Source organism: Danio rerio, chromosome 13, assembly GCF_049306965.1.
Source record: "Danio rerio strain Tuebingen ecotype United States chromosome 13, GRCz12tu, whole genome shotgun sequence".
Taxonomy (NCBI): Eukaryota; Metazoa; Chordata; class Actinopteri; order Cypriniformes; family Danionidae; genus Danio; species Danio rerio.
In genome coordinates, this window is record NC_133188.1 from 40,732,336 (window position 1) to 40,757,311 (window position 24,976).

The 24,976-nt window shown below is 32.8% G+C and overlaps 3 protein-coding genes across 35 annotated transcripts in view; 2 read left to right on the top strand and 1 right to left on the bottom strand.

The window, feature by feature from the left end:
• Window positions 1-5,228, bottom strand: part of syne2b (spectrin repeat containing, nuclear envelope 2b) — a 195,197-nt gene extending 189,969 nt beyond the window's left edge. For all 18 annotated transcript variants that reach the window (XM_068213093.1, XM_073920199.1, XM_068213088.1 and 15 more), the window contains exon 1: window positions 5,059-5,228. The gene's annotated coding sequence lies outside the window, so the exon portion shown is untranslated. The remainder of the gene's footprint in view (window positions 1-5,058) is intronic.
• A 2,690-nt stretch (window positions 5,229-7,918) lies between these two features.
• Window positions 7,919-24,196, top strand: gphb5 (glycoprotein hormone subunit beta 5). 11 transcript variants are annotated; one of them, XR_012388397.1, is made up of 16 exons: window positions 12,137-12,214; window positions 12,495-12,620; window positions 13,824-13,857; window positions 14,020-14,049; window positions 14,141-14,210; window positions 14,535-14,564; window positions 14,661-14,730; window positions 14,816-14,843; window positions 15,055-15,084; window positions 15,192-15,261; window positions 15,617-15,661; window positions 16,640-16,773; window positions 16,852-16,983; window positions 17,341-17,448; window positions 19,392-20,850; window positions 23,919-24,196. XR_012388397.1 is itself a non-coding variant. In XM_073919174.1 (4 exons), exons 2-4 carry the CDS (start codon window positions 8,208-8,210, stop codon window positions 24,108-24,110), a joined length of 405 nt encoding a protein of 134 aa, XP_073775275.1. In that variant the 5' UTR covers window positions 7,919-8,105; window positions 8,177-8,207; the 3' UTR covers window positions 24,111-24,196. The 11 variants fall into 11 exon arrangements, 3 of the variants coding, with proteins under 3 accessions (XP_073775275.1, XP_009305725.1, NP_001159810.1); XR_012388399.1 differs by having other exon boundaries at window positions 19,392-20,846; XR_012388400.1 differs by having other exon boundaries at window positions 16,643-16,773.
• Window positions 12,137-19,932, top strand: LOC141377039 (uncharacterized). Of its 6 annotated transcripts, XR_012388843.1 has the most exons (14): window positions 12,137-12,214; window positions 12,495-12,620; window positions 13,824-13,857; window positions 14,141-14,210; window positions 14,535-14,564; window positions 14,661-14,730; window positions 14,816-14,843; window positions 15,055-15,084; window positions 15,192-15,261; window positions 15,617-15,661; window positions 16,643-16,773; window positions 16,852-16,983; window positions 17,341-17,448; window positions 19,392-19,668. XR_012388843.1 is itself a non-coding variant. In XM_073920207.1 (4 exons), exons 1-4 carry the CDS (start codon window positions 12,175-12,177, stop codon window positions 14,205-14,207), a joined length of 267 nt encoding a protein of 88 aa, XP_073776308.1. In that variant the 5' UTR covers window positions 12,137-12,174; the 3' UTR covers window positions 14,208-14,338. The 6 variants fall into 6 exon arrangements, 1 of the variants encoding a protein (XP_073776308.1); XR_012388841.1 differs by lacking the exon at window positions 17,341-17,448 and having other exon boundaries at window positions 16,640-16,773; window positions 19,392-19,932; XR_012388845.1 differs by lacking the exon at window positions 17,341-17,448 and having other exon boundaries at window positions 12,495-12,587; window positions 16,640-16,773; window positions 19,392-19,932.
• Window positions 24,197-24,976: the final 780 nt, after the last annotated feature.

Below are 24,976 nucleotides of genomic sequence, written 5' to 3' on the forward strand. Positions count from 1 at the left end.
GTCCACTTAAATGGTCTATATTTAGACCCCTTGTTATTAGCAACAGTAATTGGCCACGATCACAGCAAAAAAATTATTAATCATTTACACATTTCATACATACATCATACAAGAGACTGAGCATGATTTAATGCCCCAGTATACTTAGAGCAAAATTGTTTTCATTTATATTCATTATTTTTGCATTAAGGGAAAAGAAGACAAAAATAGCTTGTAGCCTAATGATGTAAACAAATATCCAGATCCATGGACGCGTATGTGAATATGTACTGCAGAAGTGACAGAGGTGAAAAAGCAGCAGTTAAGAAAGCATTTGATCAGAGTGATGTGGATCTGTCTGCACAGGATCTGCAATTGACTGTCATCAAGTCGACAGATGAAGTAAACAAAATTGAACTGTTATGACAGTTTTATTAGCCCTACATTTGAGACTAAAGACAATATGGGTCTTGATACGTATATGAGACTTCACTGTACTTTCAATGAATCCTTCTTTGTATGACACAGGGTATGTTTACATGGACACCATTAATCCATTAATTTGAATACGATTAAGAAAATACTCTGATTAAGAGTTAACAATGTAAACAGCAACTTTTGGATTAAAGTAATCCGATTAAGGTCATAATCGAACTAAACAGAAATCAAATTAAGACATGTGGAGTATGCCGATTTAGACACATCATTTAAGTGCAGTACAGACATGTAAACACCGCAATCAAACTATTACGGTTGTGTAAAATTTTTCCTGCATTTTGCAACAGGAAATTCCATACACACACGACTGTTTGACTCTTTTCTCTGCACCCACCGAGTCAGTGAAGGACCACAGACACCTACATCGCGACATGCAGAGGTTTTTTCCGCATTGGGTGTGCGTTATCAAATTCCATTAAAACTACTCTCTTCCAGCAGTTCATACTCGCATCCATCTCATTTGTCACGGGGGCACACATGAAATGTTCCTGAATGAAAATGAAAGCTGCAGTAAAGTCGACAAATTAAAAATGAAACACTCAAAATTAAATAAAACTCCAGAGAAAATGTGGATGGCAATGACGTTAATCAAATTATGTGCTATGAAATGTAAAACGGGATCATGAAAGGAACATTCAAAAAGCAACTCATGTAAACACCTTAATCATATTACTGTATGATTCAGATTAAGGCAAATAATTTGATTATTGATGTCCATGTAAACGTACTGACATTAGTCATACTACTGAGACCCAGAATGTGCATGTAAACATCACATCCTTTTAATTTCCCAAGTAAAAAAATACCATCATTCTACTTCACTTTAAAATCAAGTAGTCAGGGAAGATCTCACGTTATTAGGTTTAGTAATAAATTGTTTACATTGGCCAAAAAACACTAATTAATACATAAAGAATCTTATCGATATAGTCGCTTTAAGATGTCGCCAGCTTTGCATAAATTCAGACAATTTTAAAACATAAAATGTCAATATTTAGTTATGTAAACAGCACTGCCGCTTGCACATAAGTCACTTTAAAACAAGCAGCTTTATGTTTCTGTATGTATTTGCATTTGCATCACAAACGTAAGCATGAGCAACATCTGCATGGGCACATTTTTAAAAATCAGGCTGAAACTACAGATTTAAATTCCTGTGGAAATGAATAGATTTCAAATAAACAGCCTCATTAAAACACCAGCTCAATAATAATAACTTCTGTTGTGCTGATATTTTTTTGCCAGAATATGGAACAGTCTAGAACAGATTTTCAAACAATGTCAGGATATTAATCAATTTAAAAAGTTGCATAAATATATATTATTAAAGGCATATAATGAAGAAGGTGATTGAAAAAGGATAAAATTAGAAAGGTATAATGAAATTTTAATTAATGGCTTGCAGTACTATGTATTTTTTTGGGGTTTGTGTTATAAAATGTAAATGTACAAATGGATTCAAACATATAATATGTCAAAGATGCCAAAAGGATAAAATATGTCTCATGTAAAAAGAAAAGATAAAAAAAGAAGGAATAAGTTTAAGTAATAGACGAATGATGTGTGTGGGTGGGAGAATAATAAGCTTGTGCTTCATCCCCGACCATTTTCGACCATGTTGAATTGTATTTTTTGTTAAAGATATTTTATGTATGATATTTCTGTTTGAAAATAAATAAATCAAATCAAATGAAGATATATTGAGGACACATAAAAAATTTAAAATATTAATATTAAATGTATTTATTTGACACGGACATCACAATTGCACTGGACAACCAAATGCATTTGTTTAAGTGTTTTAGCAAACTTGCTAATTCTCAACACCTGTCCACAGGAGGCTTGAAAGAATTGACAAAATGGAAATATAATAAATATATATACACAACAGTATAATTCTTTACATAAAATTACTGAAGGCAAAAGCAAAGGTGACGTGATCTATCAAACTAATAGTAGACTATTTGTGCAAACACTGCTGTTTTGATTTTGGCCACTTTTTAAGAACACTACTAAAATATTTATAATACTTTCTGATTTTAGGCTAACAGGTAAATCATTGGACAGTTTGGCTCCCTTTCCAGAGAAAACTGATTGACCAAAAGAGGTCTTACACCTACAAAAACAATAAATTGAGTACTAATCACACAACATTCTCAAGGTACAGTATGATTAATTTAAAAATAACATAAAGAATGCAAAGCATAGAAGGAATTGTTAAAGTGATAGTTTACCTAAAATGAAATGTCCTCCCCATTTACTCACACTCCAGTGGTTCTAAACTTCTATTATTTTTTTCTTCTGTTGAACACAAAACAAGATATTCTGAAGATTGTTGTGGGAAAAACATCCAAAGTAGGAATAAAATAATACTTGAACTGGATAAAAGAACTCAAGAAGAATCCTGACAGACTTTACATCTTTGAGTGAACTATCCCTTTAAATAAGTCAGCAATAGTGCCATCTAAGGGGCAAAAACTGCCACTTTTTCAGGACTCTAAAAGGGTCATTATTACACACATTAGAACACACATTAGAACAACCCTAATATAATAGAAGGATAAATTAAATTAACAAAATGTCACTGCTTCAATTAGACCAGTCTGTGACAGTGTGTATTTGTGTCCTTTAAGCACAACGTGACTCTAGTGGAAGAATGTGTGCTATCCGGAGCTGCACTCATAGGAACAAGAACAGAGAGTGAGATCGCTCACATACTGGCATAATAGTAAGGAATGAAAACACAGCAGCCATTAACACATTCCCAGGCAGAGATCAAGATATATGTGTGCATTATCTCTGAAGCAGTGTGGTGGCATTAGTTTAAAATCCCACTAAATGACAGAAGTGAAAGGGGTAAATGGAAACTTCATCCACACAGAATGACCACCACAGCATCTAAAGCATTTCACACCAACAGAACAAAACATACCAACAGGATGATATCTATGCATAGACAAGCCTTCTAGAAATATGAGCGTATTTATAGATCCAATTGTATCTTTTTATGTAGAGTATTTTGTATACTGACTGTTTAGGTTGTGGTGTTGAGGTTTGTAAGGTGAAACCAAAGACAAACTTTCACTTTTTCACTCCAACTAAAAAATAATATTGGACTGCTTTGGCTATGTGTAAAATGAGAAATGTCAAAAACTCATAAATTGTTTGTATGTTATGATAACTATCACAATATAAAGACAAATATAATAAAAGACTAAAAAGGCTGTAAAATTCATTAAGTGTTAACATGTCATTATAATTTTAAATCGAGCTTTGTAATATTATATGACATTAAGGTTTTACCTTCAGAAGAGTCAAGAAATCAGTATTTTGTGGTCGATTTTTAATCATAAATGGAAAAGAATGTGTTATTTTGACCAACTGTAACATGCAAAATGACAATGTTTATTTTAAACAATCAGACCTTAATGTGAATCAATTATTAACATTTTACTAAAACAAACACCAAAATAAATACATTCAGAAAATTTTCAAGTGGTCTTTAATTTTCCCCATAGCTATACTGTACAAGGTCAAAGTCAGATCATCCTAAAGATGACTATTTTAATGTTTTATAAAATGTTACTTGTTCTAAATGTGCAATGTATTTCTGTACACATTTGGGTTGAAATAACACAACTTTTTATAGTGTATAATATTATAATATTGCTGTTTCACTGAATGACATTTATTCAGTAAACCATGATAAATAATAACCAAAACAGCAACAGCAACATCAATAATAGTATTAATAATAGATCAATTTAATCTATATTACATTTACAATACTTACTTTATGTTCCTTGAAAATTATTTTTCTTTTAAATAAACAACAGTTTCATAGCATACCAATAGAAGCCTGTGCATCTTAATTGTGATTCTCGTGTAGGCTTTACAGTGTGTAATACTGTGTAGACTAAAACACAATTTCTAACAGAGCCGGTAGATGTGGGATCACGATTTTTATTTATCCACGTTGCAGAAATATCTGGAAATTAACAAAAAAAATTGTCATACTTTTAGCTTTATAGAAATATTTTTTATTAAACTAAATGATTATTTATCAGACATGCGTGTATAGGCAGCAGAAATGTTCTGCGCATGGTCTAGAATAAGCAGCGTGACCTTCTGACACACCGAATGCTTTGCGCGCGAGATATGCGTTGCGCTCCACGAGCCCAAAATAGCGCTCGCGCGGGAGGGCACGTGTTACAAATAGAGCTCAATATCAGACACGTCAATATCAATATTATCAACTACATCAAACACATAGTTCTACAGTAAGCCTATGACTTTATGGACATTCTTGAGTGCCGATAAAATTATATTTTAAAGTGAAACAACTAAAGTTATTTTAAAATTATGTTGTAAGTTATTAGGCAATGGTTATTCTTACAATTTGAAGCATTTATTCCACATAACAGCATTTTTATAACATAATATATAACACTATTAGTACAACAATAATTAACAACAAAAATAATCATCTATAAAGTGTAATACCGAATAAATGCGTGTTATGCGTTATATGACCTTAAAGCTGTCAAGGTGGGTCTTCAGTGGAACTTCAGTTCTACTTACATGTTTGGCAAAATATGAAACTGTCTTCAAATCTCCACTTGCACATCCAGAGCTGAAAGTTTCCCGTCGTCAACTACAATAACGACGAATACAAATCGTCAGGGAGTTCATATTACTGCGGGTAGCAAAGAGTGAAGCTCGTAGTTTCGCTCTGGTTCCCAGCTGAGCTCACCGGGGGAAACGGCCGCGCGGCGGGCTGAGGGTGTGAGGGAATGTAACCTGACGCGCGCGCTGGGCTCTCTAATTATAACGACCACTCAGGGCGGCGCACAGACCTAAAGGAAGATTATAGATGAACTAGTAAATTACTCCTCTCTATACATCAATAACCAGCAGTAACCGTATTTTGTGTGTAAGACGACTTCATTATTATTAGGTAAAAAAAAAAACATGCCATAAATACACCAAGTCGATTTCAAATGTGAAGTCTGTAAGCGGATCTGTTTATTTGATCACTTGTGGCGTGAAGTATTAGGCGGCTATAAGACTTACTGAGAGACCAAGTTTTTAACAAATTTTTTAACCAAGATGTGTATGCTTGGACTTTTATTAAACGACTTTTATAGGCCTACATAAAAATGCTCGGTGGGGACAACGGTGATTCCCAGTAACGGTGTTGCTTTTTTTTTTTTTTTTTTTTTTTTTGTAGGTAACCGTCACCACAATGAATGCCTAATTCAGACATTATAATAATATAAACAAAAGTTTTTTTTTTTTTTTAAAGTGTCTTTGTAAAAAAAAAAAAAAATAGTAGGCTTACCCCTTTAAAGTTTTCAAAACAATTAAGTTTAATTTCAACATTGTTTCAGCAAAAAGTATGATAAAGGTTAGTCAATACGCATTTAAAGCTATTTTTAAACGTTTTAATAATAGTTTTTTATATTTATAAATGTAACATATATCTTTTCATAGCTTAATTAAATTGATTCAAATAGCATAACCTTTTTGATTTGTTTCATTGCCTTTCCTTCTGTTATTGTTGCGGTTATGAAGTGGGTTAAAAATTATCCTAATGTATTTCTGGGTTGTTGCACAGGCCCTCTGTTAATAATAAAGCATTAATACAAACAATTAAATAATATTACAATAGTTCAAAAATGTAAGTAATTATCACATCTTTATAATTTACATATGCCTGTGTATTTATGCTTAGATATTTCATATGCATATTACATTTTAACATGAAATAATTCTAACAGACGTGTTAAAATGACAAAATGTGTTTTAAAATGATTTAAAATGACTGTACACCATACACAGTGGCCTAAATGTGGATTCACTGAAATTAACTTGGTCTTTTCCAACTTGATCACTATACGTCACTTTGGCATTCATTTGGAAAGGGATAGTTCTCCCAAATAATATGAATATAACAAATGTAAACATCAGGTGAGCAGGTTGCATTGTGACCCTGTTTCCTAACATTACGCTACGTCATGAGATTTGCAGTGATAAGCAATTTGGTTGTTTGCTCCAGACGAAAAAAGACAGAAATGTAAATACAGCCATTCAGAAGCACAGAATATGCACTCACTCATGAAATGGTAAGGGTAATAATCTGATTAATACATATTAAACCTCTTAAACATTATCAAATGTAGATGCTGAATCACTGAGATGTGTTGGTTTGCATTATTTTACAGTTCTAAAGTTCAATTTCAAACAGTTTATTTTATCTTCAAGATCTGAGGTGAACTATCTGCTGCTGCTTTCAGTAGTATGGGAATAAAGGTCATATAAAATGGCATTCAAACTCACATCATTAGCATTTAACACTGAATAAAGCACATGAGGTGTACCGAAGGGGATCATCGTTAGTTTTCTGTTGTTCGGCTGCAAGAAATAGAAGCCATTTCTTATCAATTCGAGGTTTTTAATCAATTCTAATCTACTCCTTTTATTATTGAAAGTATTCCTACTATCATATGCAGTTGCTATTTTTTTAGAAAACGTTTTAAATCAATCTTTAGGCTCGATCGTTAGACTGTTCTTTGGTCGTTAATCTGGCTTACATGCTGCACCTTTAAGTGACCCCAGTCAAATCACACTCTCACGAAATCCAAACACAAGGGATAGTTCACCAAACTTTTCTCCCCATTTACTCACACTCAAGTGGATCTACAAGTTAAAGATTTTCTTCTGCTGCTCACAAAACTAAATTTTCAACAGAATGTTGGAGAAACGCTGCCATTGAAATTCAAAGAGAAAAATACAACATGTCAATGGCTTTCCCCCTTACATTATTCAGTGTATCTTCCTTAGTGCTCACCAGAAGAAAGAAACTCAAACAGGTTTGGAACAAGTAGACGATGAGTAAATTATGACAGAATTTTTATTTTTAAGTGAACTGTCCCTTTAATTACACTTTATTTATGTAACAATGTAGATTAATAATAATTTAAAAAAAGAAAATGCCAACATAACTGTCATCCTAGCCCCAGGTCTATAGAGATTATGAAGATTCAGGCCTCATTTTGAGAAAATCTCTTATTTTGCCAGCATGTTACTGTAAGACTGTTTGGAGCCTGATGTCTCATTTAACCTGTCCTGACTCCACCAGATCTAAACACAACTCACAAGACAGATGGATGAATGAATAAATGATTACATGGATTAAAGCATAAGGGTTCCTCCGATTCTCCTTCCATGTGGATGACTCTGAACAAAAAGAGCTTCTTTCCTCTTGATTAAGCTAATGGATGTGCGGCTGATGTACCTGAGCAGCAGGTAAGACGTGTGCGGATTTCAGAGCCCGAGGGTCTGGATGAGTCTCCGCACACACCAACACATCGGCTCCTTCCCTGTTTGTCTTGAGTCTGTGTGACGTCTCTTTATTACTGCTGAATGCAGCCTGCTCTACAGAGACAGCCCTGTGTGTATTAGGTGGGGTTGGCAGCACCGTTTTTAATAAATTACAGATTTGTGCAAGTTCAGAGTCAGAAGCGCTTCAGAAGAGCTGATATCAGGACTAGAAGTGAGATTTGTGAGCTGATTCTGTCATATAAAGGTTTTTTTTGGCTTTGCTGAAACTAAAAGGACAAATACAAGTAAGATTTGAGAGGATTCTTTTATTAATATTTGATTCAATTACTTTTATTTAGTAAAAATGTCAATACAGCTTCTTTCCACTACAGTCACTGGAAGAAGCAATGGCTCTTCTGAGGTCTGGAGCGCAGGGGTGAGAAACTTACAAACTATTTTTTATTGTTTTATAGAAAACGCATAAGAGTTTAAGGTTTAATTGATTATTTTACCCTTGATATTCACTCATGAAAAATGCCTTTTTTTAATTACAAGATGAGAAAAAATGTATAAGCGATTATGAGCTATTTTCAAGGCTAAAATTAAAACTAAAACTTATAGTAAACAAATAGTTCTAGTCTTCATTTTTAGTAGCCGTTTATTAAAGTGCTGAGTAATAACTGATAATAAATTATCTGGATGATATATATATATATATATATATATATATATATATATATATATATATATATATATATTAGATTTTATTGAAGGATTACAAGTTATTCTCAAAATGCCTGCAAAAAATTAACAAATTATTAACTATACACTGTAAAAAAATCCTGGTTGCCTTAAATTCTATTAAACTTATATGATGTTAAACTGACTTAAAATAGCTTGCTTAACTTAATTAAGTAAAATTATATAATGTGATGTATAATATAAAATCATATAATATATAATATATATGCCACTGGCTCACATGGTTGGGACTTGTGGAGCTGCGCATCGCTGGATTTTCTCTTCAGTGTTTGGACATTAAGCAGTGAAAATTAAACCACACTAAACTGAACTAAACTGAATTTCAACTGTTTCAATTTACTAGACCTTCTATGTTACACTGGTTGACACAATCTACACTGTAAAAGCACAATAGAAACAAAGATAAATTGAACTGAATATTGAATAAATTAAATAATATATAAAATATAATAAGTTATAACATGTTTAACTTATTTTAATAAGTTACAATTATCTAAAACCAAATGCTGCCATGACTATTTTACAGTATACTTGCATATTCTTTTTTTTTCTCATAGAAATTCTTAAAAATATGCTTTGTGTCATATTGTTTGGTTTATTTATAAAACAGAACGGCCTTGTAAATAATTCATTCATTTAACAACACATTTTTAAATATCAAGTGCTCACATTTGGCATATAAACAGATGAAATATTTAATATTTGGGTGTTTTTCTGTTCATTTATATTTTCAGTTTTTATTATTTATTTCATATTTCATTAACTCAAATTATAAGTATTGCAAATTTTTAATTCCCTTCACAATATTTTTTAACTTTTTGATAACAGTAATTCTATTCAAATTGTTGTTACAATTAGGCTCGCTGGTTCAAGCCCCGGCTGGGGCAGTTGGCATTTCTGTGTGGAGTTTGCATGTTTACATCAACACAGCATACTTTTTGTGACACTGTACAACATTCATTCATTCATTTTCTTGTCGGTTTAGTCCTTTTATTAATCTGGGGTCGCCACAGCGGAATGAACCGCCAACTTATCCAGCACGTTTTTACGCAGCGGATACCCTTCCAGCCACAACCCATCCCTGGGAAACATCCGCAAACACTCACACACACACACTCATACACTACAAACAATTTAGCCTACCCAATTCATCTGTACCGCATGTCTTTGGACTGTGGGGGAAACTGGAGCACCTTGAAGAAACCCACGCGAACGCAGGGAGAACATTCATGTCTCATTTAAGAAACGCCAGAAATGCCAACTGACCCCCAGATAAAAATCAAAACAGTTGTTACATTTACTTTAATAATAATAATAATAATAATAATAATAATTATTAATTATTAAAATAAAATAAAATGTATTATTACTTTAGATTTTTGAAGGATTGAAATAATTCACTTAAAGACGAAAATCATTGTTTGACAATGAACAACAACGACAAAAACAGGGTTGTGTAAAATATATATGTTTGAAAATTAAGTTACTGTTGAAATACTGACATTTTGGAACATCTTGAAAATAATCTCATGATTTACAAATTCAGTCAAAAATAATAATTATTTTTTTCATTAAAATGAATTCAAAAATAGTCAGAATACTTACAGTGTATCCGGAAAGTATTCATTGCGCTTCACTTTTTCCACGTTTTTTATGTTACAGCCTTATTCCAAAATAGATTAAATTAATTTATTTCCTCCAAATTCTACACACAATAGCCCATAATGACAATGTGAAAAAGATTGTTTTTAAATTGTTACAAATTTAAAAAAAAATAAAAAACCTGAAAAATCATGTACAGAAGAATTCACAGCCTTTGCTCAATATTGTTGATGCACCTTTGGCAGCGATTGCAGCCTCAAGTCGTTTTGAATGTGATGCCACAAGCTTGGCACACCTGCTTTGGGAATTTTTGCTCATTCTTCTTTGCAGTACCTCTCAAGCTCTATCAGGTTGGATGGGAAGCGGCGGTGTACAGCCATTTTCAGATCTCTCCAGAGATGTTAAATAGGATTTAGGTCTGGGCTCTGGCTGGGCCTCTCAAGGACATTGACCGAGTTGTTGTGAAGCCAGTTTATTGATATTTTGGCTGTGTGCTTTGGGTCATTGTCCTGCTGGAAGATGAGCCGTCGCCCCAGTCTGAGGTCAAGAGCACTCTGAAACATTCCCACAGCATGATGCTGCCACTACCATGCTTCACTGTAGGTTTGTATGGTTTTAGCCTGGTGATGAGTGGTTTAGCCATGTTTCTTAAGGTATGAGAGTCCTTCAGATGCCTTTTGGCAAATTCCAGGTGGGTAGTGGCTTCCTTTTAGCCACTACCCACACCTGATTGGTGGATTGCTGCACAGATGTCCTTCTGTAAGGTTCTCCTCTCTCCACAGAAGAACGCTGGAGCTCAAACTGAGTGACCATCGGGTTATTGCCCACCTCCCTGACTAAGGCCCTTCTCCCCTGATCACTCATCTTAGATGGCCAGCCAGCTCTTGGAAGAGTCCTGGTGGTACCAAACATCTTCCACTTACGGATGATGGAGGTCACTGTGCTCATTGGAACTTTCAGAGCAGCAGAAATTTTCTGTAACTTTCCACAGCCTTATGCCTCGAGACAATCCTGTCTCGGATGTCAACAGACAATTCTTTTGTCTTCAGAATCAGAATCAGAAAAAGCTTTATTGCCAGGTATGTTCACACATTCTAGGAATTTGTTTTCACGACAGAGCTTCTACAGTGCAACAGAATTACAGAGGTAGAACAAAAACAGATAATAAATATATTTTTAAAATAGAAGTAAGTAATGAATGCAAATATACAAATTGGCAAGTATGTACAGATATTTTACTATATACAAAGTTATGTGTGCAGCTGTTACAGTATGTGCAAATTGGCATATTAAGTGTGTTGTTAAATATGTGTACCTGTATCTGTGTATAAAAAGTGTATAGCAAGTACTGATGTTGGTTCCACATTTACTATCGTCAAGTGTTCATGAGATTGATTGCCGAGGGAAGAAACTGTTTCTGTGTCGGGCTGTTCTGATACACAGTGCTCTGTAGCTTCGACTAGAAGGTAACAGTTCAAAGAGGCAGTGTGCTGGGTGTGAGTGGTCCAGAGTGATTTTGGCAGCCCTTCTGCTCGCTCTGGATAAGTACAGTTCTTGGAGAGTAGTGAGGGTAATGATTCCCTCAGCAGTCCAATCTATTCAATGTACTCTTCAAAGGTCAGATTTGGTGAGCTAAACCAGACAGTTATTTACATACAGAGGACTGATTCTTATTCATGCTTGGTTTGTGCTTTGACTTGCACTGTCAACCCTGAGACCTTATATAGACAGGTGTATGCCTTTTCGAATCAAGTCCAGTCAACTGAATTTACCACAGGTGAACAAGATGAATTTAATCCATTTAGGAATAGGACTGTAACATGAAGAAACGTGGAAAAGTGAAGCGCTATGGATGCAGTGTACACTGTAAAAAAAATCTGTAAAATAACAGTTAAATGACTGTATATTTTAACAGATTTTTTCCGTATACACGTATTACGGGTGTTTTTCCGTTTATATACATTTTCGAATTGCATTGTGGGAAGGGGATCGCAGCTCAGACAGCGTTTGATGGACATCGGGACATATTTCTTCCTCTGTTTTTTCCCTGGTAAGTACGATTAATAAAACATATAACAATATTTTAGTTAAAAGACTGCTTTATTACCTTTTTATCGTTATTTAAAATGATTTTTGTCTTTTATGAAGTGCCCATGGAAAGTACAGCAGTGAATTACGTTTAATATTGTTAATAAGATCAGACTTTATTTCATTAAGATCAAACTGAGCTATGAGTGGTTAAATGTAATTTAAACAAGCATTTACCTAATGATTTTTTACCTTTTTATGCGTTTTTCTCATCAGTAAATATGATATCTGTTCATTTACAGTTGTTTGTCCGTATTTTTCTAAACTGCCGTGCGCGGGAAGTGGCGTGACGTCCAATCACCCACTCACTCCCTCTGCACCTGACTGGATTAACGGTAAACGTCAGTTTGTCTGTAAGAGTGTAAAAGGTATGTTAATTATTTTATAGAAATATAAATGTTTTCTTTGTACAGTGCATTGAACAAGGGATAGCATTTAAAGTTTGTGTCACTGTGTAGTTTGGTTGATATACGTTACCTTTAATGAACACTAACGTTAACGTGTTTCAAACGCTCGTAACACCTGACCGTCTGTGTTTGTTTGCATATTAATGACTAATTTCATATTTTTACTGACGTTATCAAATGTTAGCTTTAGTTTGACCGACGTATTAAGGCTGTGTGACCGAGTTTCAGTGGAACAGCTTTGCTGGTTTTTAAGTAAGTTATAAGTTAGACTCGCGTGAATTGGAGGCATTTGTAACTCGGTATGAGGGGAAATACACACTCGTAAAGTTTTTATTAGTGGTGGGCCGTTATCAGCATTAACGTGCTGCGTTAACGCGAGACTTATCGCGCGATAAAAAAAATATATCGCCGTTAATCTATTCTCAACGTTGGGTTGGGAGCTGGGTGACTTTCATACTTTGATATTTTAGCGCGGATGTATACCTGACCGGTGAGCCGTCTGACAAACAAGTGCCCTTATGAATCAAATCAGCAGGATGCCTGACTTTAACTGCAGTTCGGCAGTTTCACTTTAACTCATGAACATTTCATTCATCCCGCGTGACAAACTGGGGTAATAGACGCAAATAAGAAGCAAGAACTGATGAGAGTGTTATGGAATTTAACAACGCTCGCCAAATGGAACGAAAAAAAAACTTCCGCATTTCGCGACGCGTGTTTGTGTGTACAGAGATAACAGAGTGATACAGTACGTGTGTGACATTTAAAAGTATTTATAGTGTTTACACTGTCATGCGTTTTCGGCCTCAAATACAACGTGTACCTTAAAGCACACAATTAAATGTTTGTTGTAGTCGAGTTGAACTGTCATTGATATTTATTTATTCACTTTTAAGAACCTCAAGCGCAGCTAATATGAAGATATAAAGATGAGTTGTTCTTCCACAGTCTTAAAATTCTTCAAACTAATTGTCAGTTCGATTCATTATAGCAAACAATACTTTCTTTACTATTAGGAGATCAGGAGTTTTATTTTAATGAAACCTTGATAATAGAGTGAACTACACATGGTGTTATCGCAAATGAAATCTTTTTATGTAGATTTTAAGTGAGTTTTATTTGCACAAATAAGGTTCACTGATATTTTGCTTTGTTGACTTTCAGGTTCTTTCATTTTGGTTATAAGTACATGTTACAGGTAAATTCTTAGATTCAATCCAAACTGAATTTGAATTAATACGGACAAATGAAATAAAATACACCTGGGATTTTAAATGTTTTCATTTTTTTATTATTCACAACGTTTGTGAAGTCTAAATGTAGACTGTCTCAAACTGAATGAGAGTTATTTTTGATGTAGGTGTGTTGGTGTAAAAATTGATGCTGACTGGTTAGTACTGCATTTTTAACCATAACAATAATGATTTATATTTAGCATTGCATCTATTGTCATTTTACCAAGAATGTGTTTGCTCTTTCAGAACTCAGGCAGTTGTGCTGGACCCTCTGTACCTTATACAGGAGATGACTGTAAACTTTCAAGTTTAAGAGGTAAAATGTTCAGGGTTTTTCTGTTTGATTTTGAGTGTTTTGTAGATATAAGGTTCACTGATATATGATATAAGATTTGCTTTATGTTTATGTTGTCATTTTAGTTATAAGTACAAGGTACAGGTACATTTTCACAGCAATCTAAATTAAAATCTTAAATCTTACATTCAATCCAAACTGAATTTGAATTAATATGGACAAATGAAATAAAATACACCTGGGATTTTCAATGTTTTCATTTTTTTGTTATTTACAAAGTTTAAAGTTTAAAAGTAGACTACGTGCTGCATGTTTCAAACTGAATGAGTGTTATTTTTGTTGTAGGTGTGTTGGTGTAAAAAGTGATGCTGACTGGTCAGTACTGCATTTTTTAACCAAAAAAATAAACAATGATTTATATTTAGCATTGCATCTATTATGATTTTACCAAGAATGTGTTTGCTCTTTCAGAACTCAGGCATTTGTGCTGGACCCTCTGTACCTTATACAGGAGATGACGGTAAACTTTGAAGTTTAAGAGGTAAAATGTTCAGCGTTTTTTCTGTTTGGTTTTAAGTGTTTTGTACATATAAGGTTCACTGATATTTTGCTTTGTTGATTTCCAGGTTCTGTAATTTTGGTTATAAGTACAAGGTACAGGTACATTTTCACAGCAATCTAAATAAAAATCTTAAATCTTACATTCAATCCAAAATGACTTTGAATTAATATGGACAAATGAAATAAAATACAGCTGGGGTTTTAAATGTTTTCATTTTTTTTTATTATCCACAAAGTTTGTAAAGTATAAAAGTAGACTATGTGCTGCATGTTTCAAACTGAATGAGTGTTATTTTTGTTGTAGGTGTGTTGGTGTAAAAATTGATGCTGACTGGTCAGTACTGCATTTTTATAAATAATACAAAAAATTAAAATAAAAAATGATTTATAATTAGCATTGCATCTATTGTCATTTTACCAAGAATGTCTTTGCTCTTTCAGAACTCAGGCAGTTGTGCTGGACCATCTGTACCTAATACAGGGGATGACAGTAAACTTCCAAGTTTAAGAGGTAAAATGGTCAGGGTTTTTGTTTGATATTGATGCTTTTATTTTTATTATTTGGCAAACCAATTACTTGTACCTATATTTTTACTAAGTGTTTACATGAACACATTTTGCTTCAGTAAGTTTTGAATTTTGTTAACATGTATTCAAACTAAAAAGTACTGGGTTGATGTGGGTGTTTTATCTGGGTTTTTTAAGCTGCTACTGTAATCTGTTAAATGAACCAAGCAGTTATTTATTATTATTATTTATTTTTGCATCATTTGAAATGTTACAAGTTCTTTATTTTGGTAATGTCTGTTTAAAGTGATAAGGAAATAACTGGCCCACTGCTGAATCTCTTTTCTTTTCTCTCTTAGCCACCTGATGATGAGAGAGACAATTTCAATGTGGGCATCTTGATGGTGAGCCAGGCCTTCATGCTGATTTTGTGACCGTTTAATCTATTTAGCGTCATTGTAATAACTTTATTTCAGGATGCAAAACTGGCTAAAAATCTACTTTAAATTTCAACATTAATTGTATGATAGTGTGGTTGATTTAACATTTTATTTAATGTTGGGTTCATTGTAAAAAAATGAGATTTAATTTTGGTTGAATAAATGCTGATTTTGGGACAGTTTTGTCTATTTATTATCATAGAATTACCATTATTTCAGGGTGGAAAACTGCCTAAAAATCAGTGGTGACTTTTTAACGTTGTTTCAATGATAGTTTGATTGATGTTTTAACATTTATTCAATGTTAATTTAACGTAGGTTTGCTCTCTGGGTAAGAACTAACTTAAAAAATGCGAAAAACTTATGTATGTGCCACTTGAATTTTGTATCACATGTTATTGGCATGTTATGGAATTTAACTATGGCAAATAAGTGAAAGGAGATGGAAAGCTATGATGTCTACACGTTTTCCTGAAACATTTTCAAGGTCAATTCTTTCTTGTATAAAGATAGTGGAAAAGAAAGAAATGTAAAACAAAATGGTTTATAATTTTTTTACATTTTTTTTCTTTGCTTTATTGTTTTTTTTTTTTGCCTTATTTTTGTTCTTGCACTATAATTATTTCTTGTAATATTTGATTAAGTAAATATATATTTTTTAATTTCTTTTAAATTATGTAGCAGACATGTATTTGAATAATTTTACATAATAATTATAATATTTATAATATTATTAATAATATTAATAATTTAACATATAGGTGTGCATATATGTACCCATATATGTACATGTAATATAGGAAAACAGCCAATTTTATATTTGTCACATATTTCAAAAACCTAAATCAAAACCTATATTAAACCATATGTTTATATAGGTTCTTTCCATGTGGACGTGTACCAGACCCAACACACAACTCACTTTTCTTTTCTTTTTTTCAGAAGAAGAGTCCACAGTCACAATAACAAGATCATTGAGCTGTCCCCTAATTGTGGTGAGCTACATGTTTAGTCTCTTATGTGCTAAACATTATGTAGCCTAAGGAAGCAGCCCTGACTCTGGAGTTTATATGAAGGTATGTTTTTACATTTTTAAGTTTATTTCATTTTTATAAGACAAGTAAGTTGATACATGTTTGTTGTGTTTACAACAGGAGCATGCTGAGTAACTATCCAGAATGTAGGTCCATAGCAGAAAAAAGTGCACCAAGCAGAAACATACCATCTAAACTCCTTCGATTCCTGTCAGACCAGAAAGACTTTCAGAATCCTTGGAAGATTTAAAGGTAATTAAGCAAACCGATAATACTTTATAATAACTAAACACTATTGATTAATTTATTAAGCATTAGCAAAAAGTTCTGTTAAGCTTTAACTCTACATTAACAGACCTTAGTATACAGTTTATAACTACAGCTGCAAATGCTGTAATCTTGACTTATAAGCACATCTATAATGTGCTTAATGATTTTGTTTTTATATTTTGTTAATGATTAATTTTTCATTACTAAATTTAGTATAGCATTATTTACAAACCAGTAATTTAAGAATAGTTGGTGTATTTTTTTTTCTAATCATTCAGAATGTGTAAGTAAATGGTTAATAAACTATTTAAACTAACATTTATATATCTTATTATTCAGGCATATAGTAATAGTTGGGCAGCACAGTGGCTCAGTGGCTAGCACTGTTGCCTCACAGCAAGAAGACCTCCGGGTGCTCCGGTTTCCCCCACAGTCCAAAGACATAAGGTATAGGGAAATTGATTAACTTAATTGGCTGTTATGTATGAGTGTGTTTGTAAATGTGTGTATGGGTGTTTCCAAGGGCGTACTCATGCTATGCACAGTTGCCTTGAAACTGGAAGCGTGCTTGTCTCCCCCGACGACCCGCACTCACATTGCATTCGAGCCTGAGCATGCTTACATCATCAATAACGCACTGTTCAGTTTAACAAGTGCTCTCACTCAGCACAGTGGAGATTTCTTTATATTGTTATATCGTTTTAGTTGTTCAATATGCAGTGACACGCAATCAAATATTTCACCGAACAGATCAGCCACTTTTGACGCTCATAAACAATCAAAGTCAACGTGCTGCAGGTACTAGGAGGTTTGCTAAAGGTGCAGCTGTTGTGCAGTGAGGGGTTTGTGTCTTTAATCTATGACAGTTTGCAAGGGACTTTGATTTGGATAAATTAACCACTATTACTGTTCAATGAACGCAAACCCCTTACTGCACCACAGCTGCGCCTTTAGCAAACCTTCTATTCCTGCAGCACAAGGAGTTTATGATTGTTTATTAACATCAAAAGTGGCTGATCTGTTCGGCGAAATTCTTGACAGCGTGTTACTGCATCCCAAACGACTAAAACAATATAACTAAAGAATTCTCCTCCGTGCTGAGAGCACTTCCTAAACTAAACAGCGCATCATCGATGATGTAAGAGTGCTCAGGCTCGAATGCAATGTGAGTGCGGGACGTCAGGGGAGACGGGAGGGAGGACTAGAGTGCTTCGGCCTGGTTCAAGGCAACTATACATAGTGTGAGCACACACTAAGCTGAAGGAAAATACATGAATGAATAGTAATTGTTATACTTGTATATAAAGTATAAAAAATAAGTATATAAAGTATATACAATACTTATTTTAATAAGTGCTTTTGTTAACTTCATCCAGTTTTGTAGCCTAAAGTGAGGATTGTTTATGCTTTGTAAATCGCCTTATAAATCACAATTAAAGATTCAGTTATATTCTAAAAATGAAATTCATTTTATTGTATTAAATGAAAAATAAATCTTATCTAAAATAAAATTACTGTACAGTTTAAACATAGCTAAATAACACTGAAATGTTGCATCGTAATATATCATTAAATTATTTTATTGTTGTTTTATCCAGTTTTATGTTATATTTTGGCACTCCTGCTATTCAGCAAGGTTTAACTGTCGTTTATAAGGATTTATAAATCATAAATAATCCTCACTTTAGATTAGGCCACAACTGGAAGAAATTTTGTAAATAATGCAATATTAAATATAATATTATATATATATATATATATATATATATATATATATATTTTTTTTTTTTTTAATCTATAAATAGTAATGTAAAATCAATCATTTAAGTTTGATAACACAATTATTAAACTGTAGCTGTAGCAAATTTTGCAGCTGTATTTATAACCAACTGCTAACATCTATTATTGTAGAGTTAATGCTTAACAGATAATGAATTCACTATTTGCTAATGCTTCATAAATGAATCATAGCCCGTAGTTATTATAGTGTTACCAGCATAGTTTGTTTATATTACTGTTTCTCTCTTGCATTATTGTTCCGAATATTGTCAAAAGTACCTACACTTTATTTTGAAAAATCTTAAAGTGATTTCTCACCCAAAACTGAATAATTGATCATTCATAATTTACCTACTCTCTTGACATTTTAAACCTGTATGACTTTGTTTCCTCTGCAAAACACTAAATATCATATTTTAAAGAATGTTGCTCCTATTTCTCCTATTTTGTTCTGTTGAAGTATGTCAGTCAGACAGGCTTGAAATGACAAGAGTGAGACATGAAGATGATGATAAAACTTTCATTTGTGTAAACTATTGACATGCAAGGAATTACCCCAGTTGTAAGTGAAATGTCATTAGTAATGTTTTTTTTTTATTTTTTTTTTACAGCCATTGAAGTATTAGTATTGGAGCGGAAGAAGACCCAGTTGTATCGTCTGTTTCCTGCCATCTTGCAGTTAACCTGGTTTCTTAATGTAAAGTACTTGTAATTTGCCCACTTGTCCTCAATTATCTTAAAGCTAACATTTAAAACTAATTTGCTTTGAGATTATTTGCCAAGACTTCTCACTGTATGATTCACATGTCAATATGTATTTATTGTGTGTATAACTAGCTATTTGGAATTCAAATGATTTGTATTCATTAAAGAATCTGTTTTAATTGCAAAGTTGTTTTTGTACTAATCATTGTAAGTTCACAGTTAACAAACTATTTACTGCTTCTCTACACATACAGTATGGAATACATGTTTTGTTTTACTATGGTAAACCATTAGTAGTGTATTTCCCATATGTATAGGTTTATCCTTACCAACTGCTATTTCTATGCTGCTTGAAGAGCATTAAATTAGTAAAATAATATTTTTTTTACAGTAGGTATCCCATTAAAACAAAGAATCTGTTCATTTTTTCACTGTATATATACTATTAAAAAACAAAAAAGTCCTCTTTTTACAGTAGGTATACAATTAAAACACAGAATCTGTCTGTTTTTTTACAGTAGGTATACTATTAAAAAACACAGAATCTGTGTTTTTTTACAGTAGGTATACTATTAAAACACAGAATCTGTCTGTTTTTTTACAGTAGGTATACTATTAAAACACAGAATCTGTCTGTTTTTTTACAGTAGGTATACTATTAAAACACAAAATAGTTCCGCTTTTTTACTGTTGGTATACCCTTAAAAACACAGAAAATAACCGTTTTTTTATATAGAAAACCCTTAAATTACTATAAAATGGTTCGTTATTTTACAGTAGTTTAACCGTCAAAAAACGGATATTTTTTAGTTTTTTTAATGTGGACACACTGTCAATTAACAGAAGTTTTCCGTTTTTAATTTACGGTAAAATATTTGTGTAATGAGCTGCCAGTACATTTTACCGTTTTTTTACGGAATTTTTTTTTAGAGTGTAACATAAAATGACAATCAAGTCACCTAATCAATAGACTTATTTATTTTTATTTAGAGTTATTTTTATTTTCAATAGCAATTTCTTTCAAAAACATTTTACAAAATCATACAGTAGTGTAAACTGCTACATTTACCAAGAGTAATCGCCTGATTTAGTTTCAGCTGTATACCTACAGTAAAGTGTATTTACACCTCATCATTCTTACCTCATGAGTTGTGTCTTTCTGTGTGTTTTTCTGCTGTAAGTCTGTGCTGTGTGACACTGGCTGTTTTGCTGTGTTGTGGAGCTTATACCGAGGCTTCAGTGCTCAACCTGCGGCGTTTCATCGGCTGTGCAGTCCGAGAATTCACCTTTCTGGCCCGTAAGCCTGGATGCGGAGGCCTGCACATCACCACTGACGCCTGCTGGGGGCGCTGCGAGACCTGGCAAGTAAGACTGCTTTCCTATTAACCTGTAAATACAGAGTGAATAAGATAAGCACCTGCAAGACGATCAGTACTTAATCGAGATGATATAAAAATGTCTAGATGAAAATATTATGTTATAGGAATGTTGATGATATGGAATTATTTAAAAGAGTTTTCTTTATCTATTAGATCGAATTAGGTTTATACAATGGTCTTTAGCACTGCAATTTATAATAACAACAACAACAATAATAATAAAGATAATAATAATAATAAATAATAATAATAATAATAATAATAATAAATCTTTTATCAGTATGCAGTCATGTTTCGCAGTTCAAATAGTTAAACATTGTCAAATATAGGCACTTTTATTGTAAATGCTGACATTGTTGATTTCTAAAAGTAATATTACAATTAAATTAGTGTGTTTAGACTCACAACAAGAAAAACATTTGTGAATATGATCATAAAAAAACTTAATTAAAAAAACAAGATTATTTTTATCACCATACAGATAGATTTATTCTAAGCATAAATGTCTTTAAATGCAATGTACATTTTGGTTTCCAGGCTAAGAATGATTATATTCCAGGCTAAGAATTATTACATACATACATACATATATATATATATATATATATATATATATATATATATATATATATATATATATATATATATATATATATATATATATATATATATATATATATATATATATATATATATATATGTGTGTGTGTGCTATTTCTTTTTTTAGCATGAAACTGTGCCATTTAATAATATTAAAGTTATATTTAATTTGCAAAATAGTTTGCATTTCCATTATTGATTGTGTTTGAAATTATATTTAGTTATTACACAGAGCACTTCTGGAACAGAACTTAATTTGGACCCAAATAATCACTTTCTAAATACGAAATAAATTGAACTGCTTTTCCTTTAGTGCTCTTAAGCTCCTAAGAGAGAGGAGAACCTCTTGGACTGATTGCTGGAAATTAAAGGGAAGAAAAATATCAGCAAAATGGTAGAGATATTTGCTCAAGCCTGGGTATATATATATATATATATATATATATATATATATATATATATATATATATATATATATATATATATATATATATATATATATATATATATTAGTATTGTTTTACAATGATTACAATGCAGTTGTGTTTTTATGCTTCTTTTTGTAAAATGTTTAAAATGCATTAAATTGTTAATGTAACCATGTTTCTTTATTTAACTAAATAAACCTGATATCAAGAGGTCATTCCAGTTTGAAGGGCAAATAAGGAGAAATACACAGATTCACCTTTAGAGTGAAGACTGCAGATGAACAGGGTAAAATAATTTAATCATTATGGATTCACTACGGTTAAGATTAGCAAAAACAAACAAACAAACAAAAATTAAAGTGTTTTAAAATGCTGTTGAAATTTGTTAACAAGCATTATTTAATTAAAGATGCACTAATTTGTATATATATAACAAAAATCAGGCTCAACTTTTTTTAGAGTGGAGATGGGTACTTTTTAAAGGTGTTGTATGTAAGTTTTTGACTTTTATAAAGCATAAATAATATGTTCGCAGATATTTAAGAAGCATGTCAAGTGAACATTATTGTTTAGCTGAAAAACAATGCTGAAGTCAGTTATTCTGCTTTGAAAATGTGCATTACGTGCCAAAACACTATCTTTGTTTTGGTTTTTTGTCTTGCCCAACGCCAGTTTAGCCCATTCTATTTCGGCGCCTCAGGTTGCCTTCATGTAAAATCGCATATTTCATTAGTTAATTATCATTCATTCAGAAAGGGTTTCAAAGCATATGTCCGTGACCGAAATGTGACCTCCGGTGGACAATAGCAAACTCTGAAATGAGACGCAGACTTCCACATGAGGTTATTAATAATCAAATAATATGAATATAACAAATGTAAACGTTGGGTGAGCAGGTTACATTGTAACAGTGTTCTAACAATACACATGAATGAGATTTGCAGTGATAACTAATTTGGATGTTTGCACCAGAGGAAACTTATTTAAATACAGCCATTCAGAAGCACAGAATATGCACACACTCATGAAATGTTAAGTTTTTAATCAAATTAATACATATTTTAACATTATTAAATGTAGATGCTTAAGACGATGTGTTGATTTTGAGTCACAGTTCTTAAAGTTCAAATTGAAATGGTTCAAAGATCTGAGGTGAATTAGCCTATCTACTGCTGCTTTCAGTATATGGCAATTAATGTCAGGTAAAATGGTATTCAAACTCACATTGTAAGTATTTACACTGAATAAAGCTCACGAGGTGGACCTGAGGTGATCGTTTTCTGTTGTTTAGCATCAAAAAACAGAAGCTGTTTCTTATATATCAATTCGAGGTGTCGGCTAATATTTAATTTAGAAAATCGCGTGCCTTTGCTTTTATATACAACACAATCTGCAATCTGCGCTTGCGTTTGTTTTGATCCAGGAATGCAATATCTAGTTCAACCACTGGGTGTCAAACTTACTGTACATACACCTTTAAAACACTACATATTCCAGAGAGTTTTTTGTTTTTTTCTAAATAACTTTATGTAGAATACAATGTTGTATATAATCAGGCAAATTATGTATAAACACATCCCTCTGTAAAAACATGAATTGAATAAAACTGAAGTTTGGCATAAACGCTGCTTGAGATATATATCAAAATCTACACAACTTGGAAAACTTGCAATAAAAGAAACACTTCAAAGAGTATTTAAAGTGTTTTATTTACATTTGTCTGAAAAAGCACTTGATGAAAAGCCAAAAGACAACTTTGACAGTTTCATAAAATAAAAACTGTGTTTTAGCCTGCAGTCTTAAATAGTGCCTTCAGCTCAAATTTCTATTTGAATTGCATTTGGATGGAACAGACATTTGGGACATTATTAAAAAATTTAAGAATCTACAGTGACTAAACATTAAACTTTAAAGATGCTTTTAAGTCTACAATCTGTCAAAAAAAAAGTCAATGTCAGCACATAAAATGAAAAGCCCTTGTAGTCCTAACGACATCATTCTGAGAGACACCTGTCAATCACTGCAGAAGCCTGTGCTGGAGCCGCCGTTCATCGAGTCTCACCAGCGCGTCTGCACCTATAACGAGACTCGACAGGAGACGGTGCTGCTGCCCAACTGCACCGCCGGTGTGGACCCGTCCTACAGCTTTCCAGTGGCCCTGCGCTGTGACTGCGGCCTTTGTCTCACCAGCACCACTGAATGCATCACTTCAGTCTGACCATGTGCTGGAGAAACAAGACTCCACTCTTGTTATGACCGTGTAACACTGCAGGAATAAAGTTAATCAGTACGTCAATCCTTGTACCTGTTTCTTTGTCATCCTCTTTTTTTCTATCATTTGAAAAGAAAAAAAAATATGAATAAACTTGCAAACACTAAACTTCTGATCTCACGTTATGCATCACAGTTTTACAATAAAATAAAACAGCAACTGTTTGCAAGTAATGAATTAATGTAAACTGTAAAATGTAGCTTTGCCACCACTAAAAATTAATTTAAAGGTAATTTGTTTTGTTTTAATTATAAATATTATATAGTAATATAATTATAATTTTACTGTATGCTACAATTATACTGTTTTTTATTGTAGTTTTGACCAAATGCATCCTTGGTAAGCGTATTTGATTTTTCAAAACGTAGTAAATATATATAATTATATCTAACTTTTTTACTCACATATATATTTAAAAAATGAAATAAAAAATCCTACCAACTCTTATAATATGAAGGGAATCAAAAGGGAATTTTGATATGCACTTACCGGGTTGGACCCCATTTTTTCCCTAATCCTTCTTGGCATCTATCCAACAAGGTACTGGAAATATTCCACAGAGGTTTTGGTTTATATTGACGTGATAGCATCATGCAGTTGCTGGAGATTTGTCGGCTGCACATCCATGTTGCAAATCTCCTGTTCTGTCTGGTGACTGTGGAGGCCCTTTGAGTACAGTGAACTCATTGTCATGTTCTAGAAACTAGTTTGAGAGGATTCATACTTTATGACATGGCGCATTATCCTGCTGGAAGTAGCCATCAGAAGATGGGTACAGTGTGGTCATAAAGGGATAGTCATGGTCAGCAACA

Excerpts from the sequence above, each read along its gene's own strand:
- gphb5 (XM_073919174.1), top strand. The coding sequence starts at position 8,208 with ATGGCTCTTCTGAGGTCTGGAGCGCAGGG. Across the intron at positions 8,237-20,666 it reads CTGAGGTCTGGAGCGCAGGG|TCTGTGCTGTGTGACACTGG; the intron begins GTGAGAAACTTA and ends TTCTGCTGTAAG. Across the intron at positions 20,851-23,918 it reads GGCGCTGCGAGACCTGGCAA|AAGCCTGTGCTGGAGCCGCC; the intron begins GTAAGACTGCTT and ends CAATCACTGCAG.
- LOC141377039 (XM_073920207.1), top strand. The coding sequence starts at position 12,175 with ATGGACATCGGGACATATTTCTTCCTCTGTTTTTTCCCTG. Across the intron at positions 12,621-13,823 it reads TGTCTGTAAGAGTGTAAAAG|GTTCTTTCATTTTGGTTATA; the intron begins GTATGTTAATTA and ends GTTGACTTTCAG. Across the intron at positions 13,858-14,140 it reads GTTATAAGTACATGTTACAG|AACTCAGGCAGTTGTGCTGG; the intron begins GTAAATTCTTAG and ends TTGCTCTTTCAG.